General features: G+C 44.3%; 1 protein-coding gene and 1 pseudogene across 14 annotated transcripts in view; both read right to left on the bottom strand.

The window, feature by feature from the left end:
• Nucleotides 1-18201, bottom strand: part of CCAR1 (cell division cycle and apoptosis regulator 1) — a 73977-nt gene extending 55776 nt beyond the window's left edge. Inside the window, exons 1-4 of one of the 14 annotated variants that reach the window (XM_055353625.2) lie at nt 18061-18201; nt 16642-16763; nt 2215-2387; nt 1376-1420 (exon numbers count right to left, since the gene is read on the bottom strand). In XM_055353625.2, the coding sequence (XP_055209600.1) occupies nt 1376-1420; nt 2215-2387; nt 16642-16714 (291 nt within the window). In that variant the 5' untranslated portion in view covers nt 16715-16763; nt 18061-18201. Of the gene's footprint in view, nt 1-1375; nt 1421-2214; nt 2388-16641; nt 16764-17397 lie in introns of all 14 variants that reach the window. The other 13 variants (XM_019035107.4, XM_063710050.1, XM_019035108.3 and 10 more) reach the window with 13 other exon arrangements.
• Nucleotides 18202-25801: 7600 nt separating this feature from the next.
• LOC115936151 (uncharacterized) lies at nt 25802-25899 on the bottom strand (annotated as a pseudogene).
• Between the last annotated feature and the right edge of the window lie 201 nt (nt 25900-26100).

Raw genomic sequence — 26100 nt, forward strand, 5'->3', positions numbered from 1 at the left:
CAGGAGGCTGAGGCAGAAGAATTGCTTGAATCTGGGAGGCAGAGGTTGCAGCGAGCCAAGATCGCACCATTGCACTCTAGCCTGGGCAACAAAAATGAAACTTAGTCTCAAAAAAGAATGAGACCAGATCCTTTCCAGGGACATGCTTAGACTAAAGCATATCTGTATTTCAGAAAGGCAAACCCTCTTTCCTTGACAGTTCCTAGAGAATGTGTCTAAGGAAAAGGGGCCAATGAAACTTGCTTTTAGTCTAAATCAGGAGTTTCCATATTGTTTAAGCATGCCTAGGGAATAGAAGTGTGAACTACAAAGTGTGACTTTCTCCCACATTTTATTTAATTTTTTACAGGTGTGCACCACCAGGCCCAGCTAATTTTTCTATTTTTAGTAGAGACAGGGTTTTACCATGTTGGCCAAGTTGGTATCAAACTCCTGACCTCGAGCGATCCGCCCGCCTTGGCCTCCCAAAGTGCTTGGATTACAGGCGTGAACCACTGTGCCTCACCAACTTTCTCCCATTTTGAACAGTTCTATTTTAATATTTTGATTTCCATACACAATTTGATTAGTAAGAAGGGGACTAGGAGTCCTACTTGAAAGAAATAAAGGCTGTAGTACGTGTTAGTTAATGTAACAAAAATTGTTAAAAATAAAAAATAAAGAAAAAAAAATAAAGGCTGAAAGCCTATAAGGTTTAGGCTTCAATCAGCAAAAGGAGCTTTCATTTTCACATGTGGTCTAGTTCAGCAGAGCTGGCCCAAAGGTTCCAGACAGGAGCATAACAGTCCAAAGGGTAGTTCTTTCTAGATTATTCTCTGCATACTTTACTTTTTTTTGAGACAGAGTTTCGCTCTTGTTGCCCAGGCTGGAGTACAATGGTGCGATCTCGGCTCACCATAACCTCCGCCTCCTGAGTTCAAGCGATTCTCCTGCCTCAGCCTCCCTGTCTCAGCTTCCCACATAGCTGGGATTACAGGCCTGTGCCACCACACCCGGCTAATTTTGTATTTTTAGTAGAGATGGGGTTTCTCCATGTTGGTCAGGCTGGTCTCAAACTCCCGACCTCAAGTGATCTGCCCGCCTCGGCTTCCCAGTATGCTGGGATTACAGGCATGAGCCACCGCGCCCGGCCTCCTCATACTTTCTTAGAAACATGAGACAAAGACTGGCTAAGGATTTGGGTTGTTAGGACCACCCTCCTATCTCCCTCACCCTTGGAGACATTCCTTTTTTCCTACCTATTTACTCTAGCCCCTCCCAAAAAATTTATATCACATGTTAAGGTGGCTGATAGAAATAAAACTCTCTATCAATTGAACTTTGGAGCAAATGGCTATTTTAAAATCAGTTTTTAGCACGGAAAATATAAACTAACCTGTTGTTGCACACTATACAGGGCCTGCTGAGGTTGTGAATATTGCTGAAAGATTAAAAAAATTTTTTTCAAAGAAAAATACAGACACTAAATTTATTCATTCTCAAAAAGTGATATACATAGAAATACATACAATTACACTAAACATAAACTTTCTGTTCTGGCATGGCACTGATTCAAAGAAAAAAACAAAAAAATAAAAATAATAATAATAAAGATAAATTTTCTGGAACAGTGAAACTTCATCTAAAGTAAATCAAGTTGTGATTACTTATACTCCGGGATCCAAAAAGAAGTAAATTTTATTCATGTAATTAAGGTATAAGAACTGCCCAATTTAAGGACTTAAAAATTTTGACTATTCAACTAGTTTTTTTTTTTTTTTTTTTGGACACAGGGTTTTGCTCTGCCTCCCAGAGTACAGTGGTGCAATCTCAGTTCACTGCAGCCTCAACCTCCCAATGCTCAAGCAATCCTCCCACCTCAACCTCCCAAGCAGCTGGGACCACATGCATCCTTCACTATGCTGGCTAATTCTCGTGTTTTCTGCAGACGCTGTCTCACCACGTTGCCCAGGCTGGTCTCAAATTCCCGGGCTCAGACGATCCTCCCACCTCAGCCTCCTAAAATGCTGGCATTACAGGCATGAGCCACCATGCCTGGCCCAACTATTCTTCCCTATATATGCTGGTCAGATATAATATTCATCACCAGAAAAAGAAATCAGCATAATAAAAACACATAATTCTTCACTACCTATAAAATGAAGGTAGCAGTGCTAGCTACTCAGATTTCATAAAGTTTTCTACATCAAATAATAAGACATATTAAAGATTTACCTGTTGTAATGCAGCTGCTGCAGCTGCGGCTTGTTGCTGCAATGCAGCAGTTTGTGTTAACTGATAGTTTGCTGGAGTTTGTGTGGTAAGGCCTGCTGCCGCCAATGCAGTTTGCTGTGTGTAAATGGTAGGAGATGCTCCAAGGAGTGATGGCTGTTGAACACCCAGTGCAGCTAAAATGAAATCAAAAAGGAAAAAATAAAAATCAAGATTATGAAGAATATAAAAAATATGAAAACAGTACATAGAAGAGATACCCGCACCCCCATGTTCACTCCAGCACTATTCACAATAGTCAAGATATGGAATCAACCTAAGTGTCCATCAATGAACAACTGGATAAAGAAAATGTGGTATATATGCACAAGGGAATACTATTCAGCCTTAAGAAGAATATCCAGTAATTTGCACCACGTATGAACCTTGAAGGACATTATGTTAAGTGAAATAAGCCAGGCACAGAAACAAGAGTATTGCATGATCTCAAATTTGGAGTATAAGAAAGTCAAACTAAGAGAAACAGAGTAAAATCATGGCTACAAGAGGCTGTGGGGCCTAGGGCAGGATTGGGCAGACATTGGTCAAAGGTTTCAGTTAGGAGGAATGTTCAAGATACCCACTGTACATCACATTGACTACAGTTAATAACAATACATTATATATGTAAACATTGAGAAGAGAGCAGACTTTTAACTCTTCTCACCACAAAAGATGATAAGTATGTGAAGTAATGCACGTTAAATAGCTTGATTTAGCCATTCCATGACATATATATACATCAAGACTTTATATATATTATCTATAAAACTTCGGTATTAAGTAATTGTGTATGTATACCATAAATACATAGGATTTTTATATGTCAAGAAAAATTTCTAATTTTAAAAAAGACTAAAACTGGCTGGGGGTGGTGGCTTATGCTTGCAACCCCAGAACTCTGGGAAACCGAGGTGGGAGGATCACCTGAGGTCAGGAGTTCGAGACCAGGCTGGCCAACATAGTGAAACCCCGTCTCTACTAAAAATACAAAAATTAACTGGGCATGGTGACACACACCTGTAGTACCAGCAGCTCAGGACGCTGAGGCAGGAGAATCGTTTAAACCTGGGAGCCGGAGGTTGCAGTGAGCTGAGATCACCACTGCACTCCAGCCTGGGCAACAGAGTGAGACTCCATCTCAAAAAAAAAAAAAAAAAGAAAACGGACAAAAACAACACTTAAGCACAAAAAGCCTGGTCCAAAGGTAATGAGTTATCTAAAGTGGTTGTTCAGTTACTGACTGAACTCCTTGTTCTACTCTTTTCCCCTTCTGATTACAATGCTTGTCTAGTCTTTGAAGAAAAAAATGTAGGCTGGACGAGGCGGCTCATGTCTGTAATTCCAACCCTTTGGGAGGCTGAAGTGGGAGGATCACTTGGGCCCAGGAGTTTGAGACCAACCTGGGCAACAAAGTGAGATCTCATCTCTACAAAGATTAAAAAAAATGAGCCACACATGGAGGCAGGTACCTGTAGTCCCACCTACTCAGGGGGCTGAGATAGGAGGATCATTCTACTCAGGATGCTGAGATGAGAGGATCACTTGAGCCCAGACATTCCAGGCTGCAGTGAGACATAATCCTATGAGGGATTTTCACAGAGTAAAACTCTTACCTCTCAATATTGAAAAAAAAAAAAAAAAAGCACAAAAACGGTTTGTTTTTGAGACAGTCTCACTTTGTCACTAAGGCTGAAGTGCAGTTGTGCAATCACAGCTTATGGAAGCCTCGACCTCCCCAGGTTCAAGTGATCCTCCCACCTCAGCCTTCCGAGTAGGTGGGACTACAGGTGCAAGCCACCACATCCTGCTAATTTTTAAATTTTTGGTAGAAAAGGGATCACCTTATGTTTCCCAGGCTCGTCTCGAACTCCTAGGCTCAAGCAATCCACCTGCTTCGGGATCCCAAAGTACTGGGATTACACGTGTGAGCCACCACAACTGGCCACAAAGAGGTTTTAGTTAGTGTACACTACTGTACTGAGAAATTAAAAAACAATTCACCATGTAATGACTTAAAATGATAATTTGCTAAGACCAAATAATTGGGGAGGGGCTCAAAATGATAGACTTTGGTACTTAAATGTTTAATGTACGCTCAGAGATAGCTACACACTGAGGAGAATATGATAAAGGTTTTACTTGATCCTTTTACCCAATTCCATTAAATGCAGAAACTTTAGGTAAAAATGATGGTCTAGCACTGCACTTCGCAAAAATGCATCTCCTAGAAAAATGACCACTAGCTCCCTGGGGCAATAAATTTTGAAAAAAATGGGATCTAAGGCTAAGTTCAGGAAACTGAATTAAACGCAGGAATTAAATGCATTTACGCTTTACGTAACTGCGTTAAGTAATTCAGTTGAATTAAACTGAATTATACCTCAGGAGGCTGAGGCACGAGAATCACTTCAACCCGGAGGGGGCAGAGGTTGCAGTGAGCCAAGATTGTACCACTGCACTCTAGCCTGGGTGACACAGTCAGACTCTGAGTCCAAAAAAGAAAAAAGAAAAAAAAAAAGGAAATGGAATCTCATTAATGTTGCCCAGGCTGGTCTTGAACTCCTGGGTTCAAGCGATCCTCCTTCCTTAGGCTCCCAAAGTGTTAGGATTACAGGCATCAGCCCAATTTTCTCAATGGTATCTAGGGGGACAAAACCAAGAGGCCGTAAAAACCAGTATTTGCTCATGGAACACTCCCTTCCCCAAACTATCTTGCTTGTATCTCGGAACAATCTGAAAAAAATTGCTGCCTTATAACTATTAGTTATTAACTCTATAGAAAGAACAATTTGTGCTTTATAAAAACAGAATAAAGAGCTTTAATGAACCGACCAAAGGAAGGTACCCTACTCTTGAACATCACAAAAATTCATTCAAAGTTTGAGGTTTACCATCAACTATTTAAAAAGTCTAATTTCATTTAAAATAAAAAAAATAACAAAATAAGAAACAAAATCCCAGAAATCATGTTTAGAATTTTTAAAAATTCAAAATTATCCTCTGCAAAAACGATAATTTTAAAAAATGTTTTTAAAAAAACCTCGGCATGGTAGCTCACGCCTGTAATCCCAGCACTTTGGGAGGCTAAGCAGGGTAGATCACCTGAGGTCAGGAGTTTGAGACCAGCATGGCCAACATGGTGAAACCTTGTCTCTACCAAAAATATAAAAATTAGCCAGGTGTGGTGGCGTGAGCCTGTCATCCCAGCTATTCGGGAGGCTAAGGCAGGAGAATCACTTGAACCTGGGAGGTATAGTAAGCCAAGGTCGTGCCACTGCACTCCAGCCTGAGTGACAAAGCGGGACTTGATCTCAACAAAAATAAAAAATAAATAAATTTAAAAAATTCTTATTATAATAGAGATGGGGTCTTGCTATATTGCCCAGGCTGGTCTCAAGTGTCCTGGACTCAAGTGATCCTTTTGCCTGTGCCTCCCAAAGTGCTGGGATTTCAGGCCAAAACCAGATTTTTAAAATTTAAAGAAAGAGAAGAATCTACAGTGAAAAGAAAACTTTACAAATGTCCTAAATACACAGTGCTAATCATTACACCACCAAGTTTTTCATTTTCTCTTTTTTCTTTTTTTGAGACAGGGTCTCACTCTGTCACACAGGCTCAAGTGTAGTGGCAGAATCTTGGCTCACTGCAACCTCAACCTCCCGAACTCAGGTGATCCTCCTCCCTCAGCCTCCAGAGTAGCTAGGACTACAGGCACATTCCACCATGCCTGACTAATTTTTGATAGTTTCTGTAAAGACAGGGTCCCACTATGTTGCCCAGGCTGGTGTCGAATTCCTGGGCTCAAGCAATCCATCCACCTCGGCCTCCCAAAGTGCTGGGATTATAGGTATGAGCCACTGTGCCTGGCCTATTTTCTCTTTTAACTATTTTTAAGATAAGTCAGATGTCATAGGTAGGGAGAAAGGATAAAACAAGGACCAACAAAGTGAATTTAAATAGACGTGGGGAATATCTTAACACCAATATTAATTCAAAATGAGGTTAACCGCAATGAGAATACAGAAAAAATAGTGCATCAAAATGTAGGGCACAGGTTCTATTATTATTTTTTCAGAGATGTAGTCACACTGTTACCCAGGCTGGAACGCGGTGGTGCAATCTTAGCTCACTGCAGCCTTGAACTCCTGGGTTCAAGCAATCCTCTCGCCTCAGCATCCCTGGCAACTGGGACTACAGTCGCATACCACCATGCCTGGATAGGGCATAGGTTCTAAAAGGTGGGATAATTTCCTGAAAACGTATGCAAAATGGAAGATAAATCCATAGCTGTCATCCGATTTTCAAAAGGATTATATATAGGCCCTAGAAAGGTTAAGAACAACTGTTCTGGCTGGGCATGGTGGCTCACACCTGTAATCCCAGCATTCTGGGAGGTTAAGGCGGGCAGATCACCTGAGGACAGGAGTTTGAGACCAGCCTGGCCAACACGGTGAAACCCCATCTCTATTAAAATACAAAGGTTAGCTGGGCATGGTGGTGCACACCTGTAGTACCAGCTACTCAGGAGGCTGAGGCAGGAGAACAGCCTGAACTAGGGAGGCGGAGGTTGCGGTGAGCTGAGATGGCACCACTGCACTACAGCCTGGGTGACAGAGCAAGACTCTGTCTCAAACAAACAAACAAAAAAAACTGTTCTGGTAATAGAAAAAAAATTATCATGTAAATAGGAACAAGACGCTATGAAAAAGTATTAGTACTTTAAATTCTAATAATCTAAATTGGCATGTTAATAAATTAAGATCGGCATGTTCTGCATTTGACATTTTAAATCAGTGATTCAAGTATAAGTATCATGACATCACTTTCATCCACCTGAACCACGGCCTTAGATTTGCTGTTTCACTCTGCTGGTACCAACTCCCACAACCCTGGGAAGTATTGACAGCTGCCACAGCAGAAGTGCTGAGAGCCAAAATCGCAGAATGTCCATTTTTCTTATAATTTTTCTGGGTGTTCTGTATTCTGGCAGCATACAACAGTCCAGCACCAAGTAGGTAAGATGACATCCAATACCCACACTTCTCTTTTCTACACCTGACAGTCCATGTGATGAGTTAGAAACAAGACAATTTCAGCTAGGTACTGCGGCTCACGCCTGTAATCCTAGCACTTTGGGAGGCCAAGGTGGGTGAAATTGCTTGAGGTCAGGAGTTTGAGACCAGCCTGGCAAACATGGCGAAACCCCATCTCTACTCAAAATACAAAAATTAGCCAGGTGTGATGGCCCATGCCTGTAATCCCAGCTTCTTCTGAGGCTGAGGCACTTGTTTGAACCCAGGAGGTAGAGGTTGCAGTGAGCCGAGATTGTGCCACTGCACTCCAGCCTGGGTGACAGAGCAAGATTCTACCAAAAAAAAAACAAAAAACAGAAACAAGACAATTTAACAGGTAATGAAGATTTTGACTGCTAGGAAAAATTGATAGGAAGATAATTTACACTGCAGTAGAGTAGTTGCTTCGCACTACTAGGTACTTATTCAAATTTTGTGAAATCACTGTGAATGTGATTATATCTTTTATAAATACATAACAGTTCTTTTCTAAATCACTTATACTTGAGACTTTAATTTCAATGAAGTGTATTTCATTAAATATTTATTAATGCTCCCCTTTGTGGACATTTGAGAAGCTATCCTTGAATATTTTTATATGTGCATTCTGCACTCAATGTGAATTATTAGAATCAACATTCTGCAAGTAATTCTGTAATCTGCAAAGTACAAAGGTATTAATCTCTGATTTAATCTCCCTCACACACATAAATAGCTAAACACGTGTCATTTGAAGATCTTTTCCAATTATACATATTGAAGCACTTTATCCTTCACTTTTACCTCATTCAATAAGATTGTCAAAGGTCCCATAACCACAATCACAATAGATACTTATCACTATGTATTTATATCACAAATAACTAAATGAAATGAAACCAAAATGACCACAGGCTATCTACTAAATAAAATTTAGGCCAGGCACAGTGGCTTATATTTGTAATCCCAGCAATTTGGGAGGCCACGGTGAGCAGACTGCTTGAGCCCAGGAATTTGAGGGCAGCCTGGGCAACAAGACAAAACTCTGTCTCTACGAAAAATATAAAAAATTTGGTAGTACATGGTGACGCACACCTGTAGTCCCAGCTACCCAGGAGGCTGAGGTGGGTGAATCACCTGAGCCCAGGATATCAAGGCTACAGCGAGCGTGACTGCACCACTGTACTCCGGCCTGTGTGACAAAGTGAAGCCCTGTCTCAAAAAATTAAATTAAAAAAATTAAGGGCTAAGTTTTCTGAAACCACCTTTAAGGATAAAAATATATTCTTTTTTGGCCGGGTGCGGTGGCTCACGCCTGTAATCCCAGCACTTTGGGAGGCTGAGGCGGGCGGATCACAAGGTGAAGAGATCGAAACCATCCTGGCCAAAATGGTGAAACCCTGTCTCTACTAAAAATACAAAAATTAGTGGGGCATGGTGGCACGCGCCTGTAGTCCCAGCTACTCAGCAGGCTGAGGCAGGAGAATCACTTGAACCTGGGAGGTGGAGGTTACAGTGAGCCGAGACCCTGCCATTGCACTCCAGCCTGGGCAACAGAGCTAGACTCCACCTCAAAAAATAAATATATATATATATATTCTTTTTTAAAAACTACAATCAGTTTCATATGACTAAAACAGGCATGTTATAATATACTATTAACATAATTTATTGACCACAAGCTATCATTAAAACACAAAAGAGGGGCTGGGCGCAGCGGCTCACGCCTGTAATCCCAGCACTTAGGGAAGGCGACACGGGTGGATCAGGGGGTTAGGAGTTTGAGACCAGCCTGACCAACATGGCGAAACCCCGTCTCTACTAAAAATACAAAAATTAGCCGGGTGTGGTGGCACACGTGCCTATAATCCCAGCTACTCAGGAGGCTGAGGCAGAAGAATCGCTTGAACACGGGAGGCGGAGGTTACAGTGAGCCGAGATTGTACCACTGCACTCCAGCCTGGGCGACAAGAGCGAAACTCCATCTCAATAAAAAAAAAAGTGAGTCATCTTTCTGAAATAATGAATAAAATTCAAAACCTGGCAGAACATGTTGGTGCAAACAGGAGCCTAAGGCAGGAGGACTGCTTCCATCCAAGAGTTCAAATCCAGCCTAGGCAACATAGCAAGACCCCACTCTAAAAAATAAATTTTTAAAGACTTTAAAATTCAAAATTTCAAACTGACCCAAGAAATGTTTTTGTATCTTTTTTTTTTTTTTTTAGACGGAGTTTTGCTCAATCCTCCTGACTCAGCCTCCTGAGGGACTACTGGCATGTGCCACCACATTGGTCTCAAACTCCTGGAATCAAGCGACCCTCTCAAAGCGCTAGGATTAAAAGAGTAAGTCACCATGAGCCGGGCGCGGTGGCTCACGCCTGTAATCCCAGCACTTTGGGAGGCAGACGCGGGTGGATCACAAGGTCAGGAGATCGAGACCATCCTAGCTAACACAGTGAAACCCTGACTCTACTAAAAATACAAAAAATTAGCCAGGCGTGGTGGCAGGCGCCTGTAGTCCCAGCTACTCGGGAGGCTGAGGCAGGAGAATGGCATGAACCCGGGAGGCGGAGCTTGCAGTGAGCCGAGATAGCGCCACTGCACTCCAGCATGGGCGACAGAGCAAGACTCTGTCTCAAAAAAAAAACAAAAAAACCCAAAAAAACAAAAAAGAGTAAGTCACCACGCCTGGCTACAAAATAATATTTTAAATATAACCTATTACAAGTGTTATGATCTTATATAACTGTATTGTCCAATTCACTACCCACCAAATACATGTGGTTATTTCATTTAAATTAATAACAATTAACATAAAATTACAAATTCAGTTCCTCAGTCACACTAAGTATATTTCAGGGGCTTGCTTAATAGTCACACATAGTGGGTATCATATTATACAAAGCAGATGTAGCACATGCTCATTACCATAGAAAGTTCTACTTATTGGACAGGGCTTTTTTTTTTTTTTTTGGGACGGAGTCCAGCTCTATCGCCCAGGTTGGAGTGCAATGGCACGATCTCGGCTCACTGCAACCTGTCTCCGAGTTAAAGTGATTCTCCTGCCTCAGCCTCCCGAGTAGCTGGGATTACAGACGCCCACCACCACGCCCAGCTTATTTTTGTATTTTTAGTAGAGACAGGGTTTCACCAGGTTAGCTGGGTGGGTCTCAAACTCCTGACCTCAGGCGATCCACCTGTCTGGCCTCTCAAAGTGCTGGGATTACAGGCGAGAGCCACTCGCGCCCAGCCTGGACAGTGCTATTCTATAAGGAAAAGGAAAAGCCTTATTGTTATATGAGGTTCTTATACTCTCTATAATGTCCTAACAGATGACAGCTCTTCCGCTCTCAGACAGAAGACCTTTGGAAGTGATGACTAGTGCTCCTGGCGATAGCCTCTTCTTACTACAATTCAAATAACTGTTGGCCAATCCCCTTAGGCAGCTGAAGACACCATTCATAGGCTGAGTGATCCCTTGAAGGCAGAAATTTGAGACCAGCCTAGGCAACAAAGTGAGACCCTGTCTCAAAAAACAAATAAAAACAATGAAAAAAAAACCTCCAGGATTATTTTTGGATGTCTTTTTCCCTTAGCTAAAAAGATTAAAGAAAAAAAATCAAAAAATGAAATGGATGTTTAAAAAAATATATGAAATGGGTGACAATAGGTCTGAATCTGGTAAATCCACCTCCATATTTTAATAGTTTAAATACAGATACACATGTAAATATTTTTCATCAAATATACTGAAGGTACCTCTATAATCAATAATTGATCTAAGGCCGGGCACAGTGGCTCACACCTGTAATCCCAGCATTTTGGGAGGCCAAGGCGGATGGATTACTTGAGGTCAGAAGTTCAAGAGCAGCCTGGACAACATGGTGAAACCCTGTCTCTACTAAATATACAAAAATTAGCCGGGTATGGTAGCAAGCCTATAGCCCCAGATATTCAGAAGGCTGAGGCAGGAGAATTGCTTGAACCCTGGAGGCAGAAGTTACAGTGAGCTGAGATCATGCCACTGAACTCCAGCCTAGGCAGAGTGAGACAGACTCCAGCCTGAGCAGACAGAGCGAGACTCCATGTTCAAAAAAATAAAATAAGATAATTGATATAAGGGCTACTTAAAGATTTGATTGACTGGTCATTGACTGGTGAGTCACTGGCCATTTCTCTCAATGTCTCTTTACACAACAGAAATTTTCAAAACTAAAAGCCCTGGTCCCTAGAATGGCTGTCACTGAAGATGTATCAAAGCACTTCAGGTAGGATATGGAAAAATACGGTAAATATTAAGAATATATTTCAAGGGGTGAGAAAAATGAAAAACAGGGCCACAAAAATAAGACCTTGAATACCATCCTAGAATCTGAACTGTATTCTAAAACTCCTTGAAGATACTTTTGCAGATGAATGAGAAAATGAAGAAATAGAAGATAAAATGAACTACAATTCTGAGGTCCTAACACTGACTCTGCTATGACCTCCTGTGAGACCTAAACAAATTTTTTTCACCGTCCTTGGCCTCAATTTCCTCATCTCTTAGAGAATTAAGTTGGGATAGAATCTAGCTTAGCTTTGGGAGGCCACGATGGGCGGATTGTCTGAGCTCAGGAATTCAAGACCAGCCTGGGCAAGATGGCAAAACCCCATCTTTACTAAAAATAAAACCCACAAAATTAGCCGGGAGTGGTAGCACGCGCCTGTAGTCCCAGCTACAGTCCCAAAGGGTGAGGCACAAGAATCACTTGAACCCGGAAGGCAGAGATTGCAGTGAGCCCAGATCGTGCCACTGCACTCCAGCCTGGGTGACAGAGCAAGACTCTGTCAAAAAAAAAAAAGAAAAAAAAAAATCTAGTTTAGGCCTGATCCAGCTTCGAAAAAAATTCTGTGAATTTTTTTTTTTTTTTTTTTTTTTTTTTTGAGAGGAAGTCTTGCTCATCGCCCAGGCTGGAGTGCAGTGGCACGATCTGGGCTCACTGCAACCTCTGCCTCCAGGTTCAAGTGATTCTCCTGCCTCAGCCTCCCGAATAACTGGGATTACAGGTGCACACCACTATGTCTGGCTAATTTTTGTATTTTTAGTAGAGACGGGGTTTCACCATGTTGGCCAAGCTGGTCTCGGACTCCTGACCTCGTGATCTGCCTGCCTTGGCATCCCAAAGTGCTGGGATTACAGGCATGAACCACCACGCCCAGCCAAAACTCTGTGATTTTGACAGAAACTATGTTTTAGGAATATCAGATCTGATGGATGCACTGGAGCTGGAGGAAAAATAAGAATTATCACATATAGTGACTAAGAGAGAAAAACAAATAAAAGCAAGCAGTTAGAATTTAAAATAATAATACTAAAGATAGAGTATCACCACCAAGCCAGAGATGGGAGGAGAAAAGCTTCCTTAGGGAAGTAAGGATCTATGGTAAGCACTGTGGATTAGGATACAAAGGTTTAAGAACGTCAAGAGCCAGGTGCAGTGGCTCACGCCTGTAATCCCAGCACTTTGGGAGGCCGAGGTGGGCGGATCACGAGGTCAGGAGATCAAGACCATCTTGGCTAACAGGGTGAAACCCAGTCTCTACTAATAATATAAAAAATCAGCCGGGCGTGCTGCCACACGCCTATAGTCCCAGCTACTTGGGAGGCTGAGGCATGAGAATTGCTTGAACCCGGGAGGCGGAGCTTGCAGTGAGCCAAGATCATGCCACTGCACTCCAGCCTGGGCAACAGAGCAAGACTCAATCTCAAAAAAAAAAAAATTAAAACCCTGAAGTACCCATTTCTTTTTTTTTTTTTTTTTTTGGGACAGGGTCTCACTCTGTCACCCAGGCTGGAATATGGCAGAACTATCACAGCTCACTGTAGCCTAGACCTCCCAAGGTTTAAGCGATCTTCACGCCTCAGCCTCCCCAATAGCTGGGACTACAGGCGTGCTCTACCACACCTGGCTAATTTTTGAGTTTCTGCAGATGGGGTTTCCTTATATTGCCCAGGCTGGTCTTGGGACTCCTGGATGCAACTGATCCTCCTGCCTCAGCCTCCCAAAGTGCTGGGATTACATACATGAGCCACTGTGCCAGGTCTCCACGTCTTTAAAGAGAAAGGTCACCAAGATAACTAATCATTTCCATCAAATTTTGGAACACTGAAGTTAGAAGATCACAGTGTCTCCGAAATTGACCTCGAATTAAAAAAGATATTTTAAGCAAGTAAAATGCAGCAAAGAGATATAAAATAAATAAAAATATATTCAAATTAAAAGACAATCAAAATCTCATTCTGTAGAATTCTTGGGAAACTTATTTAAAATCCCTAAACACAACTGGTTTCATTCAAGTAAAAAATTCTGAATCTACAGGAGTTAAAGCTTTTAAGATTCAACAAATAAGTCAAAAAATGACCAAAAAAAAAAAATTCTTCCTAAAAAGATTGGGAAGAATTTAAAGCTTCAATAACATTTTCTACTTACTTTGAAAATGACATTTTGTTGACTTTATTTTTATTTATTTTTTTTGAGCTGGAGTCTCACTCTGCTGCTCAGGCTGGAGTACAGTGGTGCCATCTCGGCTCACTGCAACCTCTGCCACACCCGTCCAATTTTTGTATTTTTAGTAGAGAGGAGGTTTCACTGTGTTGGTCAAGCTGGTCTCAAACTCCCCGACCTCAGTGATATGCCCACCTCCGCCTCCCAAAGTGCTGCACCGGGCCTTGTTGACTTTATTTTGAAAATGTAAATTTTTTTTACTGCTTTTACAACTATTTTTTTTTTTTTTTGAGACGGAGTTTCTCTCTTGTTGCCCAGGCTAGAGCGCAATGGCGCAATCTGAGCATCTGAGCTCACCGCAACCTCCGCCAGGTTCGAGATTTTCCTGCTTCAGCATCCCAAGTAGTTGGGATTACAGACACGTGCCACCACGCCAGGCTAATTTTGTATTTTTAGTAGAGATGGGGTTTCTCCACGTTTGTCAGGCTGGTCTTGAACTCCCAACCTCAGGTGATCTGCCGGCCCTGGCCTCCCAAAGTGCTGGGATTACAGGAGTGAGCCACTGCACCCAGCAGCTTTTACAACTATCTTTTTCTTTTGTCTAGTAACTAAATTCTTTAGAGTTGGTTTTCTTTCTTTTTCTTTACCTTTTTTGAGACCAGGTCTCACTCAGACTGGAGTGCAATGGCACCATCATGGCTCACTGCAACCTTGACCTCCCTGGCTCAAGCAATCCTTCTACCTCAACCTCCCTGAATAGCTAGCACCACAGGTACATAACACCAGGTCCAGGTAATTTTTTTTTTGAATGTAGTTTTTCAACTTTAAATTCAAACAACTGGCTAGTCCTGGTGGTTCACACCTGTAATCCCAGCACTTTAGGAGGCCAAGATGGGAGGATCATGTGAGCCCAAAAGTTCAAGATCCACCTGGGTAACAAAGTGAGACCTCCGTCTCAATTTTTTTTTGGGGAGAGTCTCCCTTTATCACCCAGACTGGAGTGTGGCATTGCGATATCAGCTCACTCAACCTCTGCCTCCCCGGTTCAAGTACTTCTCCTGCCTCAGCCTCGTGAGTAGCTGGGATTACAGGCGTGCGCAAACACGCCAAGCTAACTTTTGTATTTTTTAGGTACACATAGGATTTCACCATGTCAGCCAGGCTGGTCTCTGAACTCCTGACCTCAGGTATCTGCCCACCTTGGCCTCCCAAAATGCTGGGATTACAGGCAAGAGACACCTCACCTAGCCTAAATACATTTTTTTTTTTTTTTCTGAGACGGAGTTTTGCTCTTGTTGCCCAGCCTGGAGTGCGGTGGTGTGATCTCGGCTCACTGTAACCTCTGCCTCCCAGGTTCAAGCGATTCTCCTGCCTCAGCCTCCCAAGTAGTTAGGATTACAGGCATGCACCACCATGCCCAGCCAGTTTTGTATTTTTAGTAGAGACAGGGTTTCTCCATGTTGGTCAGGCTGGTCTTGAACTCCTGACCTCAGGTGATCCACCCACCTCAGCCTCCCAAAGTGCTGGGATTACAGGCACAAGCCACTGCGCCCAGCCTACATTTACTTTTTTTTCTTTTCTTTTTGAGATGGAGTCCTGCTCTGTCACCCAGGCTGAAGTGCAGTGGCGCGACCTCAGCTCGCTGCAAGCTTCACCTCCTGGGTTCACGCCATTCTCCTGCCTCAGCATCCCGAGTAACTGGGACTACAGGTGCCCGCCACCATGCCCGACTAATTTTTTGTATTTTTAGTAGAGACGGGGTTATACCATGTAAGCCAGGATGGTCTCGATTTCCTTACCTTGTGATCTGCCCGCCTTGGCCTCCCAAAGTGCTGGGATTACAGGCATGAGTCACCGCACCCGGCCCATTTACTTTTAAACATAACTCATTAATACTGACAACTTAACATGCCAAATACAGTATATTCTAATGAATGAGTAGCTGAACTCTAACAGAATTAAATCAATTAAAAGTTAATCTAAGGTATTAAAAAACTACAAAACTGCCGGGCGCGGTGGCTTACGCCTGTAATCCCAGCACTTTGGGAGGCCGAGGCGGGCAGATCGCAAGGTCAGGAGATCGAGACCATCCTGGCTAAGATGGTGAAACCCCGTCTCTACTAAAAATACAACAAAAAAAAAATTAGCCGGGCGTGGTGGCGGGTGCCTGTAGTCCCAGCTACTCAGGAGGCTGAGGCAGGAGAATGGCGTGAACCCGGGAGGCGGAGCTTGCAGTGAGCTGAGATTGCCCCACTGCACTCCAGCCTGGGCGACAGAGCAAGACTCCGTCTCAAAAAAAAAAATAAATAAAAATAAATAAATAAATAAATGGGGGAAAAAAAACTACAAAACTGTCCAAACTGCTATGTAAAACAGCTTGTTAGTTTATCTATGGATTTTTAAAGGAGCTTCACAGAGAAAGTTAATGAATTCACAATTTGCAAACACTTTACAATATCAGAATATCAGAACAGCCTAATTCATGTTGTTTTGTTTTGTTTTTTTGAGACGGAGTATCTCTCTGTCGCCCAGGCTGGAGTGCAGTGGCGCGATCTCGGCTAACTGCAACCTCCACCTCCCGGGTTCAAGGGATTCTCCTGCCTCAGCCTCCTGAGTAGCTAGGATTATGGGCGCGTGCCACCAGGCCCGGCTAATTTTAGTATTTTTAGTAGAGACGGGGTTTCACCATGCTGGCCAGGCTGGTTACGAACTCCTGACCTCGTGATCCACCTTCTCCGCTTCCCAAAGTGCTAGGATAACAGGCGTGAGCCACCACCCCCAGCCCTAATTCACGTAGTTTTAACAAGTCCCCCACAAACAATTACAGTACATTCATTTAGAAGCCTGACCTGGCTGTGATACCGCAGTGGCTGTAAACTGAGTAGCCCATGGCGGATTCTTCTGTCCTCCAAATTGAGCCATGATGCAAAAGGAAAAAAACCTTCCCTTGTTTGTCTTCTATAGCATCGATCTATCAAGAAAAGGATCCACATTTTAAAGTCCAACCAAGCTACAGATATCACAAAAGGATATTACAATAGAAAGAAATGTTTAATGTGTCGAGGACGCCTTCGCAGATTTCAGCAGAAATAACAACTGTAAGTAGAAAAAGGGCAAATGAACATCCAAAATGCAGCAAAAACATTTTACATCAAGTAGATCACCAAAAGTGCCCTATTTTACAAGATAACATTAGAGGGAGACTCACAAAAAGCACTCCTTTCTGGGACTACAAATTGTCACATTTAAACGAAGACCATCTGCTATATCCACCCAATTGTTAACAAAAAGTTCACAACTTTATATTCACAGGAAATACAGCCTGCGTGTTTCTTCTGGCAATGGGTTGGGGAGTGAGGCCAGGGTAATGTTAAAACCAATAACGGATACTGGGACAAGACCCCCATCACAGGTATTTAAGGATATCATTTAAATAACGAACATCTCTACTTTCCAGAGTAGAAAAGGGACCTAGGGGGCTTCTTTTCCATCCCCGACCTCGAAGGAAAAGGCCGTTGAGATAATGGATGTCCCTTAAAGAACCACTGGGAAAACCCCTCCCCCCAAGATAAACCAGAAAAGGCGAAGATTCTCCGCCCGCGCACCCCCTCCTCGGCCGCCGCGACCCTCAAGGGCCAGAGCTCGGCCGTCCATCTTCCTCCAGTCCCAGCTCCGTGCTGGCCGTCGGCGACGGAAGGCGGAACCCACCGCCCCACGACACTCGATGGATCCCGAGAGCCCTGCGCTCGTTTACCACGCACGGAGAAAGCCTCTATTCCCCAAGACCCACGCCGCCGGGAGCCGCCACTATGTCCCGGGCCGGGGGGCCAGGAGGGCAAAACCGCAGCGGCTCGGGAGCAATGGGGCGGCGGACTGCAGCGTCGCCATGCCGAGGCTGAGGGGCGCTGGGGGCACCTGAGGAGCCGAGCGGTGGGGGTGGGGCTGGCCGCGCAGGGCCTGCTCCGACCCGCACAAAAGGGACCGCGTCCCTCCCGTCCCAGTCCCACAAGAGCCCCACCGTCGCCGCCCGGGGCCGCCGGGCTACCCAAAAGATCGCTCCCGGCCCTTCCACAGATCCGACAGGATGTTAAGAGACCCGGCTTGGCCGCCCACTGCTCCAACTACGGGGACCAGACCTTCACCTGAGTCGGGTCCTGGCTAACATCGAAGCCATTTCAAACCCGTCAGCCTTAGGCGCATGCGCCAACTTCCCCCTCTTCCTCCACGCCGCCCCCCTCCTCCACATCTCCCGGAGGAACGGCGCTTACTGGCTGACGTTCTGCGTGCGCGCTCCCCTGACCGCTCAATACGCCTGGCCCTTTCGCTACGAAAGGGGAAATAGAGCGCGCCTAAGGGTTGCCTTGGCCTCGCTTAACAATGAGCGGGGCTATATGTCTTGCGCTTGCTCTGAAGGAAGGGCTTTCCTTTGGGTGGGAAGGAAAGAAATGGCGGTCACGTGATCCGATCCAGCCCGCCGCCATTTTATGTTTAACCTTTTTTTTTTTTTTTTTTAACCTCGTTCCATTATTTGGGAGAAAGGATATGCCCTGTAACATTTTTTTTATTATTATTATACTTTAAGTTATAGGGTACATGTGCACAACGTGCAGGTTTGTTACATATGTATACATGTGCCATGTTGGTGTGCTGCACCCGTTAAGTCGTCATTTACATGACGTATCTCTCCTAATGCTATCCCTCCCCCTCCCCCCACCCCACGACAGGCCCCGGTGTGTGATGTTCCCCACCCTGTGTCCAAGTGTTCTCATTGTTCAATTCCCACCTATGAGAGAACATGCGGTGTTTGGTTTTCTGTCCTTGGGATTGTTTACTCAGAATGATGGTTTCGCCGGGTGCAGTGGCTCACGCCTGTAATCCCAGCACTTTGGGAGGCCGAGGCGGGCGGATCAGGAGGTCAGGAGATCGAGACCATACTGGCTAACATGGTGAAACCCCATCTCTACTAAAAATACAGAAAAATTAGCCGGGCGTGGTGGCAGGCGCCTGTAGTCCCAGCTACTCAGGAGGCTGAGGCAGGAGAATGGCGTGAACCCGGGAAGTGGAGCTTGCAGTGAGCCGAGATCGCACCACTGCACTCCAGCCTGGGCAATAGAGTGAGACTCCGACTCAAAAAAAATGGTTTCTAGCTTCATCCATGTCCCTACAAATGACAAGAACTAAACCTTTTTTATGGCTGCATAGTATTCCATGGTGTATATGTGCCACATTTTCTTAATGCAGTCTATCACTGATGGACATTTGGGTTAGTTCCAAGTCTTTGCTATTGTGGATAGTGCCACTATAAACATACGTGTGCATGTGTCTTTATAGCAGCATGATTTATAATCCTTTGGGTATATGCCCAGTAATGGGATGGCTGGGTCAAATGGTATTTCTAGTTCTAGATCCTTGAGGAATCGCCACACTGTCTTCCACAATGGTTGAACTAGTTATACCCTGTAACATTCTTAACTCATCTTAAAAATTGACATAAAATTTACTTAACATACAATTCACTATTTAAAATATCTTAAAGCAAAATTCAGGCTGGGCACGGTGGCTCACGCCTGTAATCCCAACCCTTTGGGAGGCCGAGGCAGGTGGATCACCTGAGATCAGGAGTTCAAGACCAGTCTGGCCAACATAGTGAAACCCCACCTCTACTAAAAATACAAAAATTAGCCAGGCATGGTGGCCCATGCCTATAATCCCAGCTACTCAGGGGGCTGAGGCAGGAGAATTGCTTGAACCCAGGAGGCGGAGGTTGCAGTGAGCTGAGATCACGCCATTGCACTCCAGCCTGGGCAACAAAAGCAACATTCCATCTCAAAAAAAAAAGTACAATTCAGTGGCTTTTAGTATAATGTTGTGCAACCATCCCTACCACTACTTCAAGAACCTTTACATCACCAGAAAAAGAAACCCATACCTGTTAAGCAACAGCCCCCTAATCCCTGCTCTTCCCAGTCTCAGTCAACCACTAACATTTCTGTGTCCTAGACATTTCCTATAAATAGGATCATACAATATGTGGCCTTTTATGTGTTGGTTTTCTTTGTTTTAGCACATTGATTTCAGGGTTCATCCATGTTGTGGCATGTATCAGAACTCATTCCATTTTATGGCTAACATTGCGCTTTCTTTCTTTCTCTTTCTTGCTTTCTTTCTTTCTTCTCTTTTTTTTTCTTTCCTTTCTTTCTTCTTTCTCTTTTTGAGACGGAGTCTCGCTCTGTCCCCCAGGCTGGAGTGCAGTGGCGCAATCTCGGCTCACTGCAAGCTCCGCCTCCCGGGTTCACGCCGTTCTCCTGCCTCAGCCTCCGGAGTAGCTGTGGCTACAGGCGCCCGCCGCCACGCCCGGCTAATTTTTTGTACTTTTAATAGAGACGGGGTTTCACCGTGTTAGCCAGGATGGTCTCGATCTCCTGACCTCGTGATCCACCCACCTCGGCCTCCCAAAGTGTTGGGATTACAGACGTGAGCCACCGCGCCCGGCCACATTGCGCATTCTTTAATATTTTTTCCAAATTTAAGGAATCTTTCTATTTTCTCTTAAGTTATCTATAGCTTACAGCAATTTGGTAAAATATACCATTGTGAACAAAGATAAAACTTATTTTTTTCTCCCTATCTGATCCCTCCAGAATTCAGAAACTATTAGTATTCTTATTTTCATGACAGTATAGTAATACGCATAAATTCAATATGAATTTGATAACCTTGTAGCACTACACAATTAGAGACATTGGTTTTATTGCCAAGACCTTAACACATATGTCATATTTTCAAATATGATCAGACAACTTAAAAAAAATAGGCTTCACTTTATGGAGCCAATAAGGTCTGGCTTTTAAGTGAGTAAGGGATGTCACTTTCTGGCAGGCTCAGAAACCTTAATTAAGATGCTTTGGGGCTTAAGATACTTTAGCCTCTTAAGAGGAATTCACCCAAATCCATAGGTATTGCAAGCAAAATCTGATGGCAGGTCCTTGGCTGGGCTTCATACCCTTAAAGGGCTTTTTTATTTTATTTGTTTATTCATTTATTTTTTGAGACGGAGTCTCACTCTGTCTCCCAGGCTGGAGTGCAGTGGCGCGACCTCGGCTCACTGCAAGCTCCGCCTCCCGGGTTCACGCCATTCTCGGGCCTCAGCCTCTCAAGTAGCTAGAACTACAGGCGCCCGCCACTGCGCCTGCTACCATGCCTGGCTAATTTGTTTTTGTACTTTTAGCAGAGACAGAGTTTCTCTACTAAAAGAAAAACCAGTGTTTTTAGTGTTAGCCAGGGTGGTCTCGATCTCCTAACCTCGTGATCCGCCCGCCTCGGCCTCCCAAAGTGCTGGGATTACAGGCGTGAGCCACCGCGCTTGGCCAAAGGGCTTTTAAAAGTCCAATTTGAGAGATATGTTCCTTCGTTTATTCCTTTCCCTATGAACCCACTGAGGAAGAATCCTGAAAGTCTCTCTTCTGGACAAGCACAGTGGCTAACACCTGTAATCCCAACACTTTGAGAGGCTGACGTGGGAGGATTGCTTGAAGCCGAAAGTTCAAGACCAGCCTAGGCAGCATAGCAAGACCCTTGTCTCTATTTTTAAAAATTAAAATTAAACTCTCTCTTTTCATTGTCATTATGAGCCTGAACACCTATGGAAGCTCTTCAGCAGAGGACTGGGCTTTGAAACAACTGATAAAATTAGCTGCGTGTGATGGCATGACCTGTAATTCCAGCTACTCCAGAGGCTGAGGCAGGAGAATCACTTGAACCCAAGAGGCAGAGGTTGCAGTGAGCCAAGATCGCACCCTTGCACTCCAGCCTGGGCGACAGAGCAAGAGTCCCTCTAAGAAAAGGGGGAGGAGAGGGGAGAGAAGGGGTGGGGAGGGGAGAGGAGGGGAGGGGAGGGGGAACAGATGAGAGAGCCTGAGGAGCCATTTTAAACAATGGGGAGCACTCAGATTGTGTAGTAATGAGAGATCCGAACACCAAACAGTCCAGGGGCTTTCAGTTTGTCATGTATGCCACTGTGGAGACGGTGGACACAACATGAATGCAAGGTCACACAAGGAGGATGGAAGAATTGTGGAGCCGAAGAAAGCTGTCCTAAGATTCTCAGATTCTTAAGATTCTGGCCAGGGGTGGTGGCTCACGCCTGTAACCCCAGCACTTTGGAAAGCCAAGGTGGGCATATCGTCTAAAGTCAGGAGTTCGAGACCAGCCTGGCCAACGTGGCAAAACCCCGTCTCTACTAAAAAATACAAAAAATTAGCCGGGTGTGGTAGTGGGCACATGTAATCCCAGCTACTTGGGAGGCTGAGGCAAGGGAATCGCTTAAACCTGGGAGGCAGAGGTTGCAGTGAAGCGAGATCACACCATTGCACTTCAGCCTGGGTAACAGAGTGAGACTCTGTCTCAAAAAAAAAAAAAAAAAAAAGCCTAAGATCAAAATCAATCACTATTCTTGCTATACTTATGTAAATAATGAGGTCAAGTTTAATGACTAGACTTACTTTGCAAACAAGTCAGCCTTTGATCATCTTTAATAAAAAAAAATGGTGATTTTAGAGACAATATAGTTTCAATGGAAAACTATAGAACATCCTCGTGATTATCAAGTTCTAGTCTTGGCCAGGCACAGTGGCTCATGCCTGTAATCGCAGCACTTTGGGAGGCTGAGGTGGGCGGATCACCTGAGGTCGGGAGTTCAAGACCAGCCTGACCAACATGGCGAAACCCTGTCTGTACTAAAAATACAAAATTAGCTGGGCGTGGTGGCAGGTGCCTGTAATCCCAGCTACTTGGGAGGCTGAGGCAGGAGAATTGCTTCAACCCAGGAGGCAGAGGTTGCAGTGAGCTGAGATCGTGCCGTTGCACTCCAGCCTGGGCAACAATAGCAAAACTCCGTCTCATTAAAAACAAAAAAAAAAAAAAAAAAAAAATTCTAGTCTCGTTCATTGTCTTAGAGGTCTATCTGCAGACTGACCTGGATCCTAAATTCTTCTAGTTTCCTTCAATATCTGGCTATGACTCTCCAAACTATTATTTCCAATTTTTTTTCCACCCTTAAGGCTTGGAGTCACAAAATATTAAAACTGCTCATTTTCCCAGCACCTTGCTAGCCGAAGCTGGAAAATGTGATATAAACTTAAAAGAAATCAACTTTGTGCATGCTACTGGGTGGACCAATCAGAAACTTCATCAGAAACACCAAACGTCATTACCAGAGACATTCAAACCATAAACCAGGAAATCCATTGGGTTGCTATCCTCAAGCCCAACATCTAAAAATCTTATTGACTCACTGCCCTCTAGATTCAGAAACTGGGTTTCTATTAATCGTTATTTTTCTTTATTTTCATAGAAATTCCCCCTTGTTAAATTCTTGACCGCTAACAATCCAGTGAATATTCTGTGCTACCAAGGCCCAACAGATGATTCAGCTGGTCCTTAAAGAATAAAAGGTGATTGAATGAAAAAATAGACTTAAATTGTGCAAAGGAAAGAAAAGAGAAGAGACTAGCCTGGGCAACATGGCAAGACCCCATCTCTACAAAAAAAAAAAAAAAAAATTAGCCGGATGTGGTGGCATGCACCCTGTAGTACCAGCTATTCTGGAGGCTGAGGTAGGAGGATCACTTGAGACTGAGAGACGGAGGTTGCAGTGAGCCTAGATGGCGTCACTGCACTCTGGTCTGGGTGACAGAGTGACACCCTGTCTCAAAAAAACAAAAAAGAAAAAGGAAGGAAAGAAAAAGAAAGGGAGGGAGGGAAAGAAAGAGAGAGGAAAGAAGGAAGGAAGGGAGAGAGGGAGGGAGTAGGGAAGGAAGGAAGGTTAGTTGATTGGGAGGCCGAGGCAGGTGGATCACCTGAGGTCAGGAGTTCGAGACCAGCCTGGCCAACATGGTGAAACCCCGTCTCTACTAAAAATGCAAAAATAAGCCAGGCATGGTGGCATGCACCTGTAGTCCCAGCTGCTCCAGAGGCTGGGGCAGGAGAATCCTTTGAACCCGGGAAGTGGAGGTTGCAGTGTTCTGAGATTGTGCCACTGCACTCCAGCCTGGGTGACAGAGCGAGACTCTGTCTCAAAAAAAAAAAAAAAAAAAGCAAGATAAGAGACTGACAGACATTCTCTGCTTGACCAAACTTTAGTCAGGCTCCTGACCTTGACCTAGGCCCACCTGTGCACTTAAAACCCACTTTTACTTGTATTTACCGTTTTTTGAAAGATAGGGTCTTCCCATGATGCCCAGGCTGGTATGCAGTGGCTATTCACGGGTGCAATCATAGCACACTGTAGCCTCAAACTCCTGGCCTCAGGCATTCCTCTGGACTTAGCCTCCTGAGTAGCTGGGACTAAAAGTGCGCACCACTGTACCCAGCTAAAATCTAGTTTTAGCAAAGAACCCTGTTAAGTAAGTTTGTCAAGAGCTCCCCCAACCCTTTTTTTTTTGAGACTCTGTAGCCCAGGCCGGAGTGCAGTGGCGTGATCTCAGCTCACTGCAACCTCTGCCTCCTGGTTTCAAGCAATTCTCATGTCTCGGCTTCCCGAGTAGCTGGAATTATAGGCACACACCACCATTCCCAGCTAATTTTTGCATTTTTAGCAGAGACAGGGTTTCACCATGTTGGTCAGGCTGGTCTTGAACTCCTGACCTCAAGTGATCTGCCCGGCTTAGCCTCCCAAAGTGCTGGGATTACAGGCATAAGACACCGCGCCCAGCCCAAGAACCCCCCACACTTGATATCTAATCACTCTCAATATCTGGTCAAGTTCCTCATCCTCCACCAACCCCCAGAGTGATGTCTCATCACCTCCACCTGTCTTCAGCAAGAATCCTGTTGAATGAGTTTAGTCAGAATCCCCGGACTCTGAGGTTACCTGTTAGTAATGGTCTTTTCTTTTCTTTTTTGAGACAAAGTTTCACTCTGTCACCCAGGCAGCAGTGCTGGAGTGCAGTGGCAAGATCACGGCTCATTGCGGCCTTGATCTGCTAGATTCGAGAAATCTGTCCACCTCAGCCTCCCAAGTGGCTAGGACTGCAAGCGTGTGCCACCACGCCTGGCTGATTTTTGCAATAATTTTTTTGTAGAGATGGGGATCTCACTTTGTTGCTCAGGCTGGTCACGAACTCTAGCCTCAAGCAATCCTCCTGCCTCACCCTCCCAAAGTGCTAGGATTACAGATGTGAGCCTGGCCCTTAGTAATTTTCTATCCACTGACCCTAACCTGCTCCTTGGCTATAAATTCCCCCGTGCCCATGTTGTATTCAGAGTTTAGGCCAACTCTCTTCCCCACTGTAAAATCCCACTGTAGTGGTCCCTATACATAATCATAATGGTCCCAAGTAAAGTCTTCCTTATCATGCTTTAACAAATGTCACTGATTTTTCTTCTTTTTCTTTTATTTATTTATTTATTTTTTTTTGAGATAGTGTCTCACTCTGTCACCCAGGCTGGAGTGCAGTGGTGTGATCTCGGCTCACTGCAACCTCCACGTCCCGGGTTCAAGTGATTCTCCTGCCTCAGGCTCCTGAGTAGCTGGGACTACAGGCGCCCGCCACCACACCCGGCAAATTTTTGTATTTTTAGTAGAGATGGGGTTTCACCATATTGGCCAGGCTGGTCTCAAACTCCTGACCTCGTGATCTGCCCACCTTGGCCTCCCAAAGTGTTGGGATTACAGGAGTGAGCCACTGCACCCGGCCTCTTTTTTTTTTTATGTAATATACAGACTTTTTTTTTTTTTTTTTGAGATGGAGTATTTGCTCTTGTTGCCCAGGCTGGAGTGCAATGGCGCGATCTTGGCTCATTGCAACCTCCGCCTCCCGGGTTCAAGTGATTCTCTGCCTCAACCTCATGAGTAGCTGGGATTACAGGCATGCACCACCACGCATGGCTAATTTTGTATTTTTAGTAGAAATGTGGTTTCTCCATGTTGGTCAGGCTGGTCTTGAACTCCCAGCCTCAGGTGTTCCGCATGTCTTGGCCTCCCAAAGTGCTGGGATTACAGGCATGAGCCACCGCACCCGGCAATATACGAACGTTGTAAAAAGGCTTGAGTGACACACATCTCACACATGAAAACTCAACCATCACAATTTTGACTACAAACAGATAAAAAAAACTTTTCTTTAACAAAATAGATATACCACATTTTGCTTATCCACTCATTAGTTCATCTATTAAGTTTTTCTACTTTGGGGCTAGTATGAATAATGCTGTGAGTTGAAGGAAACCACAACATGTCATCACAAAACATAACTCTTTGACATAACAATTACTTTGAGCTGAAGGCAATTAATAGCTTGTAGAAAAGA

Source organism: Gorilla gorilla, chromosome 8, assembly GCF_029281585.2.
Source record: "Gorilla gorilla gorilla isolate KB3781 chromosome 8, NHGRI_mGorGor1-v2.1_pri, whole genome shotgun sequence".
Classification (NCBI taxonomy): Eukaryota; Metazoa; Chordata; class Mammalia; order Primates; family Hominidae; genus Gorilla; species Gorilla gorilla.